The following is a 16,026-nucleotide window of genomic DNA, read 5'->3' on the forward strand; positions in this document are numbered from 1 at the left end:
CCCTGTTTACCTTATTGGGACGATGGACCTCACTCATTGTCATCTTCCAGATTTTTTGAGAGACCTAGTTTTTGTCTATATCCTTTTCATATTTCTTAGGAGTGGAACGGTATTGTCAAAATCCCAGCACTACCTCACAATTAAACATCTTTTATCTAGCTATTGAGGTTTACTTAGGGAAAAAGAAAAACACCTGCTCTACTTAGTTTTCCTGGTGTGGGGCAAAATGGGGGCTATGAGCTCCAGCTTTGAAAGATTACACCTGGTGCAGGGAACTGCAACAAAGACCTGCTTCTTAAGTCACTACCAAAAAACTGCATAGAAACTCCCTTTACATTTGCTGAGAGTTTTTCTCTTGTTCTACCTTCACCTAACGTGCAGGTGAGATGTAATAGACGTATTTTGGGGTGTCTCCTTATTCTGAGGTTCCTCTCCAGGTTCTCTAGCGGTGATCATGTTCATAGTATTTGGGTTAGTCTTTTGGCCTCAGCTGGTTGGACAAGAGATGAGGTCCCCAGTCCTGGAGGAAGCTGATTCGTGGATGGGGATGAACAATTGAGACTTAGACTTTGGTGTGTACTTGGAGTAGAAAGCCTTGTGGAGTGTGGACAGCCATTTTTCTCCATGTACTCAGGGACTAGAGAAAGCTGGTTTGTGAAGAGAGAAGAACGAAACAATTGCAGAGAGAAGTGAGAAGTATGTGTGTGATACACACAAGAGAGACACTACCTTGGTTCTGAATGTCTTCCTAGCTCCTGGTTCTGATCCCTTATCTCCAGCTGTACTTCCTGTCCTTTGCTCCATGAAATAGCCTCATTTCCCAGTTTCCTTTTTGTGTTTAAGCCAGTTTCAGTGGGTGTCTTTGTCACAACCAAATATTCCCTTGCTAAAACACAAGACAGTGGCTCACGCCTGTAATCCTAGCACTATGGGAGGCCGAGGCAGGAGGATTGCTCAAGGTCAGGAGTTCAAAACCAGCCTGAGCGAGACCCCGTCTCTACTATAAAAAAAAAAAAAAAATAGAAAGAAATTAATTGGCCAACTATATATATATAACTATATATATATATATAAATTAGCGGGGCATGGTGGCGCATGCCTGTAGTCCCAGCTACTCGGGAGGCTGAGGCAGGAGGATCGCTTGAGCCCAAGAGTTTGAGGTTGCTGTGAGCAAGGCTGATGCCATGGCACTCACTCTAGCCTGAGCAACAAAGTGAGACTCTGTCTCAAAAAACAAACAAACAAACCCCACAAGACAAGCATTCAGCAAAACTTTATTGGTGTTTAGTCACATTCAGCACTCTGAATTCACTACTGAAGCTGCATATAGAAGGAACAGGATGCAATCTTGCCACTTCATGAATCTACACAGTGTCAGGAGTGAAATCCATGTTATTGCTGGGTCTGTAATATGATAAAGCTTGACCTTTCAAATGAATTTACATCAAATTAAACCCATTTTAGAAGTGAATTTTTTTGGCTCTAACAGTTATTGAGTACCTCTTCCTTAATAGTTATGTAATAAATATGGACCCAGTTGAAGCTGAAATATCTGGAAAAGTTAGCTCTTCCTTTCTGGGATCTTAAAATAGTGTGACAGCATAACAAAAAGCTAAGCTTACCTGTTTTCCCATTGTACTTTGTATATATCTCTATGTTGTGTTTTATATTTTAGTTATTAAAATGTTAGTTTCGCCGGGCGCTGTGGCTCACGCCTGTAATCCTAGCTCTTGGGAGGCCGAGGCGGGCGGATTGCTCAAGGTCAGGAGTTCAAAACCAGCCTGAGCAAGAGCGAGACCCCGTCTCTACTATAAATAGAAAGAAATTAATTGGCCAACTGATATATATATAAAAAATTAGCCGGGCATGGTGGCGCATGCCTGTAGTCCCAGCTACTCGGGAGGCTGAGGCAGAAGGATCACTCAAGCCCAGGAGTTTGAGGTTGCTGTGAGCTAGGCTGACGCCACGGCACTCACTCTAGCCTGGACAACAAAGTGAAACTCTGTCTCAAAAAAAAAAAATAAAATAAAATAAAATGTTAGTTTCTCTCCAATGTGTGTTTTGTGAGAATAGGGATCATATCCTTTTAATCCTTATGTGCTTGCAAACGAGATGGTTGTTAGATGCCACTAGAATGTCAGCTTCATGCAGTCAGGGACTATTTTGTCTTACTTTGTTTTATTTACTGTGGTATCCCTAGTGCCTAGGGTAGTGCCTTGGTACAAAACAGGGGCTCACTAACTTAATACTTGTTGAGTGTGTTATTGCATTGATTCCTTTTTAGCTAAATATTGGTTAACATGAATGATGATCAGCTACTATATTATAGAACATTCTTATAATTTAAGTATTCACCATTCAAGTCCCTGCAGTTTTAAGCTTGTAAAAGTAGCCATGATATACTATATTAACTAATAAATAGACTATTAAAATTAGCTTTCACTCAGGCATCCCATTCTTTTAGCTGCTATGTCTCTTCCTGCTCATCCTGCCTGTGTACTTTCGGGTCAGATATCCAACAATACAGTTTACAGTGAAATTGCAAACCTTGCAGGATTTTAGAATGTTGTTATAAGTAATATTGTAAGAACACCAGAAGCAGTAATTACATGAATAAATAGAAATAGCTGGTTTTTTTTTTTTTTTTTTTGGAGACAGAGTCTTGCTCTGTCACCCCAGCTAAAGTGCAATGGCATAATCATAGCTCACAGCAACCTCAAACTCCTGGGCTCAAGTGATTCTCTTGCCTCAGCTTCCTGAGTAACTGGGACTATACCTGCATGCCACCACACCCAGCTAATTTTTTATATTTTTAGTACAGACACGGTCTTGCTCAGGCTGATCTCGAACTCCTGACCTCAAGTGATCCTCTTACCTCAGCCTCCCAGAATGCTAGGATTATAGGCATGAGCCACTATGCTCAGCTTGCCTTTTATTCTTACTGTTTAAATCTCTTTAAAAGATTATGTAGGGTTTATAACATGTAGAAATAAAAAGTATGACAATAGTAGCACAAAGACTGGGAGGGAAGAAATGGAAGTATGCTGCTATAAAGTTCTTACATGATAAGTGAAGTGATATCACTTGAAGGTAGACTGGTGGGTTAAAGAGGTATGTTAAAATTGTAAAGCAACCACTAAAATAATATAACAGAGTTTTGGATAATAAATTAAAATGGAATAAACACATTCAGTTAACCCAAATACTTAATCAAAAAAAAAGTGAGAAAAAGGAAGCAAAGAACAGATGTGATAAACAGAAAACAATCAGAAAAATGGTAGATTAAGCTCAACCTTATCAATAATTACATTGAATATAAATAGTCTAGATACCCAATTAAAAGCAAAGCCAACTATATGCCTCCATAAGAAACATTTAAATATATAAAGATGCAAGGCAAAGGATGGAGAAATAGCCACATGCTAACATTAATTGAAAGAAAGCTGGAGTAGCTATGTCAATATCAGGCAAAGTGGATTTTAGAGCAAAGATCATAATAACCAGGGACACAGGGGGACATTGCATATGATAAAGGGTCAATTCATCAAGAGGATATAGCAATTCTAATATTCATGCTCCTGACAGTGATGTTGAATGACTGTGTGAGTGATACCAGCGCCATTGACAAGTGAGGGCCTGATCGAGTGAGACACTTTATAATTGAAGTAGAGGACAGTGAAAAAGACACAAACAGGCATTCAGAAGAGGAGGATTTGACTGTTAAGTTGATGGAGCTCTAGAACATTTTTTTTCCAAAAAGACCCTTCTTAGGATAGCTCTGTGCAACTCAACCTTGTGGTGAAGGGTATTTTATTGCATACAGCTCTGTTGGAAGAATGATGCCAGCAAAACCAATACTTGATTAATAATGAAAAATGTGTTTATAGATAAACTCCATGTGTGCTTAGAGTGAGCTGTGGTTAAATAGCTTCCATGCTTGGCAGCACACAGGGTGAGTTTGATGGTGTATGTCAGTTACTCATCGAGCTCATAGTTATTTTATGCACTTGCAAATGCAGCCGCTTATCCCGTACTTTCCTAGCTAAATTCCAGCCCGACCTTATCACATAGCGAGTGGCTTTTGACCAAGTCGTTTAACCACTGGGCACTTCTGTTTCTTCTCTTCAGTGAGAGGAGTATGACGATACTCTTCCCAATTTGGAAGTGAGTACTCAGTGAGAGGTAGACATGAAAAGTGTCTGACCACTTGAAAGCTCTGTACAAATAGCAATGTTTTATTTCTATTAAATAGTAAAGACTGTTGTGATGTCTCAAAACAAGTGCAATGCAGAATATTTTAAGAGGCATGTGTTAAGACATCTTGGAATGGGAGATCCTATCTCCTATTTAATGTGTAGAGCCACAGGCATTTTCTGCCTTATATTTTTTCTTCTGAGTCAGAATGGAAAGAATTGCCAAAATATTTGCCGGGGAAATGTGTTGTGGAACCTTTTGTGATCTGCTTATCCCCTAAGTTCATCATAATTCTTACACAAGTACATAAGTTTTAGATTTGAAGTAACATTTAATTTGAAGAAGGCTCTGCTCTTGTTTGTAATCACTTACTCTCCTGACAGTTTGAAAGTCTTGCAGAGCAACCCAAATGTATTATTTTTTCCAATTCTCTGAAATTATTTAGTGAATGATACTTTATAGTAAGATCCTAAATTCAAAGCATTTACAATGTAGATACAAAGTAGAAGGCAAGAAAAAAAGATGGATTGCAAAGAGAAAAATGAAAATCTTTATCTGTCCTAGGTAATAGGAAGTTATAGGAAATAGGACTGGATGTCTAGATGAACAAGAGAGAGGATATTAGCATTACCGATAGATTAAATATGTTTTATAACACAACAGGCACTATAGAATAGGTAAAAATAAAAGGGAGGAAGGAATGGCCTGTCATCAGCATTTTGTATGGTTGGTCTCTTTTCATCTACCCAGTAGTCCTGTGCAGTAGGTTTATGTCATCTTCAGTTTTACAGATGAAGAAAAGGGCTCGCAGCTGTTAAGTAATTCCCCTAAGTCCTTTAGCCAGCAAGTGGTAGAGCTGGATTTGAACTCAAACCAATAGCCACACACTGTGTTATCTCCACACAATTATTTCTCAGTGAATTTTGAAAAATAAAATCAATTGGAATTGGAATAGGCCATTATCCAGCCTAACGCAGAAAGTAATTATTTTCTTGAGTAAATCTTTGAGGTGAAAGAAGGTAGCTTAGTGGGTGGGAATGACACAAAGAAATTATTTTTGAGGAAAGAAGAATCCGTGGCATTCCAAATACAGAAGTTTATACTTGTGGCAGTTTAAGCTTAAGTTCCTGTAGACCAGGGATTCTCGAACTTACGTGTACAGCCCCAGAGTTTCTGGTGCGTGGGAATTTGCATCTCTGCCAAGTCACCGGGTGATGCCAGTGCTGCTGGTCTCAGGACCACCTCAGAGATCACTGCCACGGATAATTCAGGACAGGTGGTGACGTGGCCAGTACGTGTATGAGGAATCGATCTGGGTAGCAGTATTCAAGGTGCTAGGAAAAAGGGTGTGTCGTAACATCAGCATTTTTAGCAAATGTATGATAGTGAAGCTTGTGTTTTAGAACTGGGCAAAATAAAGCACTGCTGCTAATAGAGGCCATATGTGGACGTAGGTGAGGAAGGCTGTAAAATACAGGTTGAGCATCCCTAATCTGAAAATCCAGAATCCAAAGTGCCTCAAAATTCAAAACTTTTCAGTCACTGACATGAGACCACAAGTGGAAAATTCTACCCCTGACCTCGTGATGGGTTGCAGTCAAAACTTTGTTTCATGCACAAAATTACTGAAAATATTGTATAAAATTACCTTCAGCTTATGTGTTTCAGGTGTGTATGAACCATAAGTGACTTTCATGTTTTGACTTCGATCTCACTCCCAAGATCTCTCATTATGTATATGCAGATATTCCAAAAGAAAAAATTAGGAAATCTAAAACAATTCTGATCTCAAGCTTTTCAGATAAGGCATACTGAACCTGTACTTGTTAGAGCGCTTAGAATGTAGGTTAGTGGCCATTTTCAGGTATTGCTAGCATCTGGAATGGTGCTTGGCATGTAACAGGTGTTCAATAATTATTTGTTGTATGAATGAATGGATAAATAGAAGAATGAATTAAGAACGTCATGTTCAAACTATGCAGCTATTAACATATGTATTCTTGGGTCTCTTTCATAAAAACATTTTTTTAACTTGTCTTTTTGGTAAAGATAACTTTTAGAAAACATTTCAGAGTATACAGGGATATATACAGTGAATTTCCTTCCTACTCTTATTCCTTTCCTTAGAGGCCAATCATCATTAATAGTATCTTGTGCATCCTTCTAGGATGTTCCGTGTGTGTGTGTGTGTGTGTGTGTAAATTTCTAAAATCACAGAAGTGGTACAGCATACCACACGACTATTCTATAGATTACATATAAGGCTGACTCCCTCTTTAACTGCTCATGATATTCCAATTTCCACACTGTGGAGGTGCAGTTCTCTATCAACGGACATTTAGATAGCTTCCAATCTTTTGACATAATTAAAAACATTACAGTGACTATCCTTGTATATACTTGTGTACATGTATAAATGTATGGTTGAGTTAAAGAGTATATACTTTTGTAATTTGATAAATATTATCAAATTGCCTCCAAAGTGGGTAAATTAGTTTACATTCTCACCAACAATTTAAGAGAGGGCCTATTTCTCTGTAATAACAAAATGTTTTATGAAAGTTGTTATTTTTGTCAATTTAATGAAAAATGGTATCATATTGCAGTTTTTATTTGTATTTTGCTAATTTTGAGTGACTTTTTACATTTTTCTTATGTTTAAATGTCCATTATATTTTTCTGTGAACAGCATCCTCCTGGTTCTTTGCTCACTTTTCAGTTGTTTTTTTTCTTATTGAATCTCTGAAGCCCCTTATATATTAAGGAAATTGGCTTTTTGTTATATGTGATGTAAATATTTTTTGCCAGTTTATCATTTATTTAAAAATTTTCTTCATGTGGCATGATATTTTATAGTTGTACTTAATTTTAATTAAGTAAATTAAAAATTATTATCTGCAATTGTTTCTTTCTACGTAGGATTTCTTAATATTTGGGATTTAAGGACTGGAAAGTATCCTATTCACCGTTTTGAGCACGATGCAAGAATACAGGCAATAGCCCTCAGCCGGGACGATGCAATTGTTGCCACAGCTTCTGCTTTTGATGTTGTGATGTTATATACCAACGAGGAGGGACATGGGCAAATAACTGCAGAGTTTGAAGTTCAGAAACTGGTAAGCTTTTAGTCTGGTCATTTTATTTTCCATTCTTAGAATCTCTGGGTCTAGTTTAAACCAGTAGTAATGATGTCCTTGTCTCCCATTCACTCAGAGCTTCCTGTGGGTCTTACATCCATAAATCTAATTACAGCCTTACAGAACAGGTAGTATCATTTTCCCTACTTGCCGAGAAGCCAGCAGTGGCTTAGAGCAGCGAATTGACTTGCTCCAGGTCTCAGAGCTAAGAAGTTGCGATTCAAACCTCAGGGCTGGTTTCAGGACCATAGTTTCTTATCACTGTTGTCCCCAGCCTCCTTCAGACTTCCTTGGCGGACTCTCACTCCTGGAAATCTGAGATTAGTTTCTGGCCTAATATATAAGTGAGAATGAGTTTAGTGGTCCCCTGGAATTTTTTCTTTTTTAAGAGTTGGGGTCTCACTCTGTCACTCAGGCTGGAGTGCAGTGGTGTGCTCATAGTTTACTGTAACCTCCAACTCCTGGGCTTCAAGCAATCCTCCTGCCTCAGCCTCCCAAGTAGCTGAGACTGCAGGCATACACCACCACACCCAGCTAAATTTTCTTATATTTTGCAGAGACCGGGGTCTCACTATGTTGCCCAGGCTGATCTCAAACTCCTGGCCTCAAACGATCCTCTTGCCTTGGCCTCCCAAAGTGCTGGGCTTACAGGTGTGAGCCACCGGGCCCTGCCCTCACCTGGAATTAAAAGTCACTCTTGAGTGAAAGTAGATTTAATTTGGTAGCCCTGTTCCAGTATGTCATGTGTGAAGCTCAGCCAGGCTAAAGAATTCTTTACAGAGCTTATCTCGGAGTTCAGTTGCATGTGAACCTCTGTATTTGCATGCTACAAGAGCTGGTGTTGAGAAGGAAGCACTCAGATTCATCTGTGCTGAGTTTGGATTTAATTTAAACGAACTTGATTTGCACACTGGTAGGAGAGTGAACAGAAAGGGCAACATTAACGAATTGGTGGCTCTCTTTCCTCCCTTGTGGAAATCATTTTAGATGTTAATAACTTACCCACTGCTTCACCTTTATGAGCTTCTTGTCCCTTTGCGGACCAGGTCTCTGCATTTTGGATGCAGTGTTCCCCAAAACTGCCTGATGCTGTCATCTCATCTTGGGGTTTTATTAGAAAAATCTGAAATTTTTCTATTAATATTTCTAATATTTTTGCCTAAGTGAAACAGAATCAAAAAAAAAAAACAAAACAAGACAAAATATTTCTAATATTTTATAATATTTCTGTTTGCTCTCAAAACTACCATAGTGCTCATCATTTGGTCCCTGATTAATTATTAATATATGGACTCAGACACTTATTTAAGATTCTGGTCCCTCTATAAGGTATAAATCCTGCTTTGGCAGTAAGGTGGCATCCTGGCACAGACTGGGAGCTTTCTGAAGTGGTTTACAGCCTCCAGAAAATGGCACAACACCATCAACCTGAGCCTTGTGGTCTGTCAGAAATCCAGCCTGAAGATGAAGTTAAAGGGCTAGACTGAAGATCAGCTTTAGGAAAATGAGAAATGCTTTTTAGGAGTGAGAGGAAGCAAGCAGCTATTGCTGGAGGCATGTTTTATAACACTTCTTATGAATTATTTGTCACCTGGGTGAGGGGTTGCCACAGAAGGCGCTGAGTATCCCTGGAAAAGGCACCTCCTGGCCTGTAGAGCTGGGCCATTGTTGTCTTGCCCACATACAATCCCTGAATAGCAATGGCAGTGTTCCCGGGTTTGTAATATTAGCCTAGAGCGTCTGTCCTTTGTGGTGGACTTGCGGCTTGGGATGTTGGGCTGCCACTCACACTGTTGGGCCCAAGGATTAGCAGAGTTACCCGGATGTTTACTCTCTCTCTCAAGCTTCCCTGGACAGCCTTCAGGATTCGGGCTTTTGAACTCATTTGGCATATTGTCAGGGCAATGCTGTCCTTCTATGTTGTGGATTTTCATAATTACACAGTGTGACTCACCTTCAGCATTTGTGCTCTCACAATTTACTCAAGGAAGTGAAAACCTGCACCAAGGAGAAATGTGCTGCTTGTGGAGAGAGAAAAGCGAATTATTCTTTTTTCTTTTTTTTTTTCCGACAGAGTCTCGCTCTGTTGCCCAGGCTAGAGTGCAATGGCATGAACATAGTTCACTGCAACCTCAAACTCCTGGGCTCAAGCAATCCTGTTGTCTTAGCTTCCCGAGTAGCTGGGACTACAGGTGTGTGTGCCACCGCCACCTGGCTAAATTTTGTATTTTTAGTAGAGACAGGGTCTGCAAATTTTTCTTGAAAGGTGCTCCTCACACCCATGGAAATTAGAGGAAGTGCAGAAGTGCTAGCAAGAGTGTAGTCAGGAGCACTGTGGTGGTAGGGACAATTTTTGTTTGTAGTGGCCCTCCTGCCCTGGCCAAATGGACCCTCTGTGGAATCTCGGCATGACATTGAGACAGGAGAGAGCAGATCACTCAGAAATTTTTAACCTTTTGGCCATACATTTTTGGTATTTGCATAAATATTAAAATAAGCTTTTTGCTAATTTGGAGCTGAATGAATTTTATTAAGTTTCTTTTTTAAAAGAAAATACTTTTGTTTTTTGAAAATTGCTATTACACCCTCATGGTTCAGAATTTAAAAGACACAATAAGGTTGGCAGTGGGAAATCTCCCTATTGTCCCATCCCACAGCCCATTTCCCTCCTGAAGGCAACCATTGTTAGAAGATTCATGCATGTGGAAGTCCAGTGCCTTGAACACTCTGCCCCGACCTCACGCACATGTCAGCACACTGGGGATCCTGTTACCTTGCTTCCCTCCCCAAATGTATCTTGGAGATTATCCCATTTTTATCAATTTATAAAGAATGTCTTCATCCTTCTTCTATGGCTGTGTGGTATTCCAATGTCCAGATGTCCTGTAAGGTTATTCAATTAGTCCCTTTGTAATGGATGTTTAGGTTTTTCTAGTATTCAGGTATGACAAAATGGAACTACAGTGAATAACTTCATACACATTCATTTTGCATGCGTGTGAGTTTATTTGTAAGTAACTTCCCAGAAGTGGACATGCTGGGTCAGAGTGTATGTGCATTTGGCATTTTGATAAATGTTGCCAGATTTCCCTTGATAGAAGTTGGACCAGATTATGTCCCCCCCACCAACATTAAGCGGGATCCACAAACATGGTTGTCCCCCCTTCACTTCAGCCTAGTGTGCTGTCAGTCTTCTTGACCTTTACTGACACAACAGGTGAAAAATCCCATCTCAATGAATTTTTACTTTGTATTTCACTTTTTAGGAATGTCTTATGATGAGCATCTTTTCATTTGTGTAAGAGCTGTTTGTGTTTCATTTCCTGTGAATGCTCCCTTTGCTTGCCTTTTTCTGTTGGGTTGCTGGTCTTATTGATATGTAGGAAGAATTGCATATTTTTGACCAAGTCAGGGTGAATTTATGGGACTAAACATTTTTTATCTTTTAATAGGTTGACTACCTTGAAATAGTTCCCAATACTGGAAGGTACCCCGTGGCAGTAGCCACTGCTGGAGATCTGGTATACCTGCTAAAAGCCGAAGACTCGGCCAGAACTCTTCACTATGTCTACGGACAGCCTGTCACGTGTCTAGATGTCTCAGCCACCCAGGTTGCTTTTGGTGTGAAGAGTCTGGGATGGGTGTACGAAGGAAACAAGGTACAAAAATAGCAAGATGTACAATTAACAAAAAAGAACATAGATTGTATTTTTTAGAAGGCAATTGAGAAAAGCTGACTATTTTCCTTTTTAAATGTATTAGGGCAGCATATCAGCATGGTAAAAAAAATTCAAGCACTTCAAAAGAATATAAAATGAAAAGTAATTATTTTCTTTCTCCTTCCTTCCCCCAACTTCACTGCACAGAAGAAACAGCTTTTAAGTATCCCTCTAGAGAAATTTAATGCATATATAGGTACATTTGTCCACTAGAAACATACCTTTGTAGAAGTGGGATCATAGTAAGTAGTGTTCTGTACACAGCCTTTTTACTCAATAATATACCTTGGAGAGCACATTCCATGTCAGCATTTCTGTAGGTCCTTCTCTTTAGGAGTCCAGCATCTGCTTACAGCCTATAGCCTGCTTTGCCAGTCCCTCCTCTAGTAGGCATTTAGGTTGCTTTTGCTGTTTGAGCTACCCTGGGCAACGCTACAATACATATTGCAACTTGCTAAAGTCCTAGTGTAGCATATATTTAGGATGTGCCCTTGAGACGTTGATGGACATTGCTAAATTGCCCTTTAAAAAGGTTGCATCAAAATTTACATCTTTTCCAACAGTGCATAAAAGTACTTTCTGACACTCTCTGAGCCAGAGCAGGGAGACAAGTTTGTAAGTGAAACTCTTTGAATGATGACTGTATTTTATCACTCCCTAGCATCTTCCTATCCTGACTGTAGGCCAAGTACTTAGTCTGAAAGGTGATTTGTAGGACTCTTTCTCTTCCAGTGGGATCAGGGGAGAGAGGGATGAAGTTTTGTTCATTTGTGTTTCTTGCAGTTGCCTGCCGCTGACTCTTCTGGCGCTTGGTGGGATTCCTGGGAAGGAACATCTCTAAATCAGCAGACCCCCTCTTTGTCTCAGTTTCCTTATTTATAAAATGGAGTTCATAAACAGTACCTACTTCATAGAGTTGTAGGAGTAAATGGAAAGATGTATTATACAGCTTCCAACATAGTGCCTGGCTGTGAGATTTAACTATCACTGTGTGCTTCCTATTAGTTGTACCACTCATAGTTCGATTCTGGCCTCTGGTGGTGATTCTTACATCTTATTTCCCCTGTGTATTTGACCTTTTATTTATGTAGATGTCACTGGTTTTGCAACCTAGTAAATGCTCAAGAATTGAAAGATCCTGATTTCCAGTGGCATATTCTTCATCCAGGAAGACGATCGAGCAGTAGCATGCATGGTGTACTGAAGTTTCACCTTGAGAAAGTGTTCCCTTTGAGCTCAAGTCAGCCTATTTTGTGGGAATATAGCCATTGTATCAGCTGGAAAGGCTGTGATGCTGTAACTCCTACATTTTGACTTCCCAGGAAGTGAGGGAAGGTGTGGGAGTTGGTTTCCTAAGGCAGTTCTTTTCTCCAGCTCTGAAAACACTTTCTTTTCTGATCCCTGGTGAGCTCATTTGTTGAGAGAGGAGAGACTGCTTTCTAATTTTTCATCTGGTATGCTTTCAAGTTTTTGTTATCTCATTTATTTTTAGAGTTCTCAGTGTGGTGAGGTGGTAGTTATTATTATATTCAATACTAGTCTGGTTTAAAATTTTCATCTTTTTAATAAATTTTTTATCTGGCAGGTCCTCTTTCTCTTTGACTTATCTGAATGGATTTATTCCTGTAGTGATACAATTGTAGTGGATACATTTGAGAAACTAGTTAAAGGGATAGTTCAGCACAAAATTATCTGGGAGGATCTTTTAGATACAGATGTAAGTAGGCGTTTTTTTGGATTCCTCTCAAAATTTCCAACCCGACTAAAAGCATTAATTATAAGAATGAGCTGATTGATACATTAATTTTATGAAAATTCTTGCTTAAAAATGTGTAGTCCCTCGAATGACTAGTTTCCTGGTATTTTTCATTGGTGTTTTAAAATTAAGAGTGGTAGTACATTTGCTACAAGAATGTTTCTAAATATCTCTTTGAAAGCTGAGAGTAGCATTTAGTCATCCAAATATTTTGTAAGTATAGCACCAAACCTCCAAACACTTGTGTGGGTGAATGTCTGGTTGTTAGTCGTGCTGGTAATAACTTTGCGTTGAGATATTTCTCCAACATGAATGCTACTCAAAAATAAGATGAATGCCAAGCTTCATCTATGTAACTACTTACTTTCACAGAGATGAGACTTTCCCTCTGATTGTTTCCTCAGAAAAACCTGCATTTTTAAGAAACATAATTGTCATTTCTGTTAGAATTGTCATGGGTGGCTCTGTGAAATTGTTTTTTTTTTTGTTTTTTGAAACAGAGTATCACTCTGTTGCCTGGGCAAGAGTGCTGTGGCGTCAGCCTAGCTCACAGCAACCTCAAAGTCCTGGGCTCCGGTGATCCTCCTGCCTCAGCCTCCTGAGTAGCTGGGACTACAGGTGGGCACCACCACACCTGGCTAACTTTTCCTATTTTTAGTTGCCCAGCTAATTTTTTTTTTTTTTTTTCTGCTTTTAGTGGGAACAGGGTCTCACTCTTGCTCAGGCTGGTCTCAAACTCCTGAGCTCAAGCAGTCGTGCTAAGATTACAGGCGTGGCCACCGTGCCCGGCGGTGAGATTTTAGTATCATTCAGCGGTGCTATAATGTGATGTCATAATTTCCAAATAGTCTCATTGCAAAGGCTCAGTGTCACTGTGCTTGCGAATACCATGTTTTGGCCATGTCTGTTCGTCAGTCTGGTGGCAGTGTGTGTCCCAGTACGTTTTATTAGGTTTGTGTGAGACTATCAGCAGTGGAGTTTGCCTGGAGCTATCTACACACTAGGGCTTGTGCTGTGCCTCTGGCCTGGATATCTAGGATTCAGATGAAGGTTTTATGAGAACAGAGAGTTTGGTTTATCTTTGTTTGTATCTGATACAGAACTGGGGTTTTGCTATAGTCCATTATTGATTAACTGTGATAAAAGAAGACAGTGAAGTCCAAATGTTGAAATCACATTATAGTAGAGACCTTAAATCTCTGTAACCTGTGGAAGTATTCCAGAGGTGTTGTTTTTATTTAGTTGGAGGATGATCCTTGCAGCATGTGATGATTGCATTAGCATTCTATAGGCATCACAGCTGCATGAGCATCAGGTATCGAGTAATAGTGGCCCAAATTCATCCATTCATGTATCTAGCTAGCCAGCACATCGTGTATTCATCACAGGTAGTCACTGAGCACCAGTCGTATTCCTGGCACTGGTGTGTTACACACAGATCTCAACAAACTGGTACTTGTCAAGTAACCTGGCTCTGTTAATAAACATAGTTTTCTAAGGAAACAAAACAAAGTAATTTAGTGAATACTTATCTATTTCATCTTTGTAAAAAGGTTTGGGACTATAGCTGGCTGAACAGTCATCTCAGCCAATGTAGGAAGGGATCAGAGAGAGTGAGTGCTCTGGAGCATCTCATCTTGCCTACGGGGTAGGGGCTCCCAGACTTGGATTTTAGAGGTGAGAATTAGAGGCCACACTTGGGTTTGCCAGCATTTTTGTGTGTGTGTGTGACCACATAAAGTCATGGAAAAATTGACTGTTATGTATTTTTGCCATTTTTTAGAAGAGCAGATTTTTAAACTTCTAAAACAAAAGTATTTTTTGACTAGGTAATGAATGCATTGACCTATTTAGAAATCAAAAGACAGGAAGGAAGGCTCCTTTCCACTCCTTTCGACCTGCCACCCAGTTTCTCTTTCTGGAGCCAAATGAGCGTTGCCAGTTTTTTGTGCATCCTTCTAGAGATAGTTTATGCACTTAAAGTCACATTACCTTACCATATCTACTCTTAATCCCCTCTTTTTAAAAACGTAATAGTAAAATATTGTATCATTGTTCTGCAACTTGCTTTTTCTGGCAATAAAATTTCTCGGAGATCATTTCTATGACATAATAAAGAAATTCCTGGTGTTTTTGTTTTTTGCAACTTTATGATATTGCACCTGTGAATGTGCCTTAATTAATTCAGCTAGTTCCCTATTGATGGATGTTAGAATACTGCCAGTCTTCTGCTATTACAAACAACACTTGGTCCACATGGATGTTACCAGTAGGATCAGTTCCGCCCAGTAGACTTGCTGGGTCAGAGGAATATGTGCCTTCATCATTTTGGTAGACGTTTGTCCTCCAGAGAAGTTGTACCTTGGGCAGTGGTGGATGGCAGGGCGTCCCATTCCCTTGGCAGTTCCTTGACATCTTTTCTCTAGTAGGCTTTACAGAGGGATCACAACAAAATGAGGCCGGGGGTATATACAGAGATCTGACTGGTCCTGCCCTTCATTTTAGTTATTTTGCAAATCTCTGGTTTTAGGATAAATGACAAGACCACATAGCTTTACCTAGAATCAGTGCAAGGAGACTGATAGGATTGTCTCCTTAAAGAGCATTATGTTGACGGTGACTCTCATGCCTCTTAAAGGAAGAAAGATTCATTTAGGAGTCTTAGCATCATTTTATGTATTTGGACATATTTCCTAATTTAGGTCTGAAGGACTTGGCATTTGATGGCAGATGGTATTAAGCAGCACATGGCACGGCCCCATCAGGCCAGTGTTACGGTGGAAAGAGCTGCAACATACACTGATACAGTCCCCTTCTCAGCTTATTTGGTACCCATTTGAAGGAGAGTCCATGATTCTTTTAGTCTAACCTGCCTCTTTTCTCTGTAAAATGAGGAAAGTTGGACATGTGACCTTGGGCTTCTATCTACACTCACGTTTGTGGATTCTTTGGTTGAGTGACTAGGAGGTTTAGACCTTTTCTGTTACCCATGGAGAAATGTTGAGCTGGCCCATCATTGGAAGATGCTGTCACTTAGGGCTTCTGAAGTGGATTGAGGAATCCATTGTTTCTCCTCTAACAAGATTTCCTAAGGGCCATGTGTGTTGCAGGCAAAAATGATTGGGCAGGAAATTGGTATTTTTTATCATTTCCTATGTCTTGCTAAGAAGCAGTAAAGCGTTGAGCAGGGTTGATTTTACTTTTAGGCAAAAATGGATTC

General features: G+C 39.7%; 1 protein-coding gene across 2 annotated transcripts in view; it reads left to right on the plus strand.

Moving 5' to 3' along the window:
• The window catches only part of FBXW8 (F-box and WD repeat domain containing 8), a 116,433-nt gene that overhangs the window by 66,443 nt on the left and 33,964 nt on the right, over positions 1 to 16,026 (plus strand). For both annotated transcript variants that reach the window (XM_012756547.2, XM_012756546.3), the window contains exons 6-7: positions 7,114 to 7,310; positions 10,784 to 10,990. In XM_012756547.2, the coding sequence (XP_012612001.1) occupies positions 7,114 to 7,310; positions 10,784 to 10,990 (404 nt within the window). The remainder of the gene's footprint in view (positions 1 to 7,113; positions 7,311 to 10,783; positions 10,991 to 16,026) is intronic.

Source organism: Microcebus murinus, chromosome 22 (genome assembly GCF_040939455.1).
Source record: "Microcebus murinus isolate Inina chromosome 22, M.murinus_Inina_mat1.0, whole genome shotgun sequence".
Classification (NCBI taxonomy): Eukaryota; Metazoa; Chordata; class Mammalia; order Primates; family Cheirogaleidae; genus Microcebus; species Microcebus murinus.